The 1170-nt window shown below is 48.5% G+C and overlaps 1 protein-coding gene across 1 annotated transcript in view; it reads right to left on the bottom strand.

Moving 5' to 3' along the window:
- Positions 1 to 988, bottom strand: part of KDELC2 (KDEL (Lys-Asp-Glu-Leu) containing 2) — a 33847-nt gene extending 32859 nt beyond the window's left edge. Inside the window, exons 1-2 of the mRNA XM_010862924.1 lie at positions 907 to 988; positions 792 to 845 (exon numbers count right to left, since the gene is read on the bottom strand). Coding sequence (XP_010861226.1) covers positions 792 to 845; positions 907 to 988 — 136 coding nt within the window. The remainder of the gene's footprint in view (positions 1 to 791; positions 846 to 906) is intronic.
- Between the last annotated feature and the right edge of the window lie 182 nt (positions 989 to 1170).

Here is a 1170-nt window from a genome sequence, read left to right on the forward strand (position 1 = left end):
CTGGGCAAGAATACTGGAGTGGGTTCCCATCTCTACTCCAGGCGATTTCCCCACCCAGAGATGGAACCCACTGTCTCTTAAGTCTCGTGCATTGCCAGGTGGGTTCTTTACGAGTAGTGTCATCTGGGAAGCCTATTTGAATTTATAGTTCTTTCATTAAAAGTAAGATTAACAGTATTTTATTTTGGATCATATAACTTCCCTTTTTCATGCATCAATTAATTTTTTCCTTAGTTTTCCATCTTTTTTCTAAAGCCCTCCGCCCCCATTTATAACATTACAAAATTAATTTTAGAAAACAAAGAAAACTATAAAGAAGAAAATACACTCCGTGATGAAAGACTAAATCGGGGTTTAACGATCTTCTTATGATCCTTAGGGCCATGGAGACTTCTTAAAAAAAAAAAACAAAACAAAGTACTCAGTTTTCCACTGGTGGTGGAAGGGGCACTGGGGATTCTGACTGTCTCTTTGTTGACAAAACCGGGTGCCAGTTGACAGGAGATAAATCAGCAAATCCTGACTGGCAACAACTCGAACTAGCAGGACAAGCTGTTAAGAAGTTGCAAACTTAAGACACTAAGGAGAACCTGGGAGCACGACTGGGCAGAAGGGATTCAGGACAGGACCAGAGGGAAAACCTAGTAAGTTCCGAGTTTCACTAACTCCTGCGACCCGCTTTCAAGAACTCGAAACTCTAAGAAAACAAAAATCTAGCCTGCAAAACTGCCTCCCAAATTGCCTGCTACTCTGACATCTCCTTTTTGTAGGATCAGGCCTAAACAACGCACCCCGATCCGATTCTCGGGCTGGATGACTCAACGCGTGAAGGCACTCCCTGCAAGCTGTAACAGATCAAACAACTCGTCAGGCGTAGAAAGACCACCTCCAACTTGTGACTCACACTGCTTTCATTAACACCCCGGGCGCCCTCCTTACGGATTAGCAGTCCCCGCACGTTAACTGCGGAAGGGCGCTCGGAGTTCATTTATTCATTCAGTAGACTTGCGTTGCAACTCCCTCCCGCCTTTGGGTCTGGGAGGGGAGGAGAAGAGGAGGTGACCAGAGCCGAGGGAAGGACGCCGCGCGGGCGGCGGGCGGCGGGAGGGTTCCCGGGGAGGGGCGCGCGGTCGAGGACTGGACTCGCGGAGGGGGCGCGACGAGCGGCCG

Source organism: Bison bison, unplaced genomic scaffold, assembly GCF_000754665.1.
Source record: "Bison bison bison isolate TAMUID 2011002044 unplaced genomic scaffold, Bison_UMD1.0 scf7180017864485, whole genome shotgun sequence".
Lineage (NCBI taxonomy): Eukaryota > Metazoa > Chordata > Mammalia > Artiodactyla > Bovidae > Bison > Bison bison.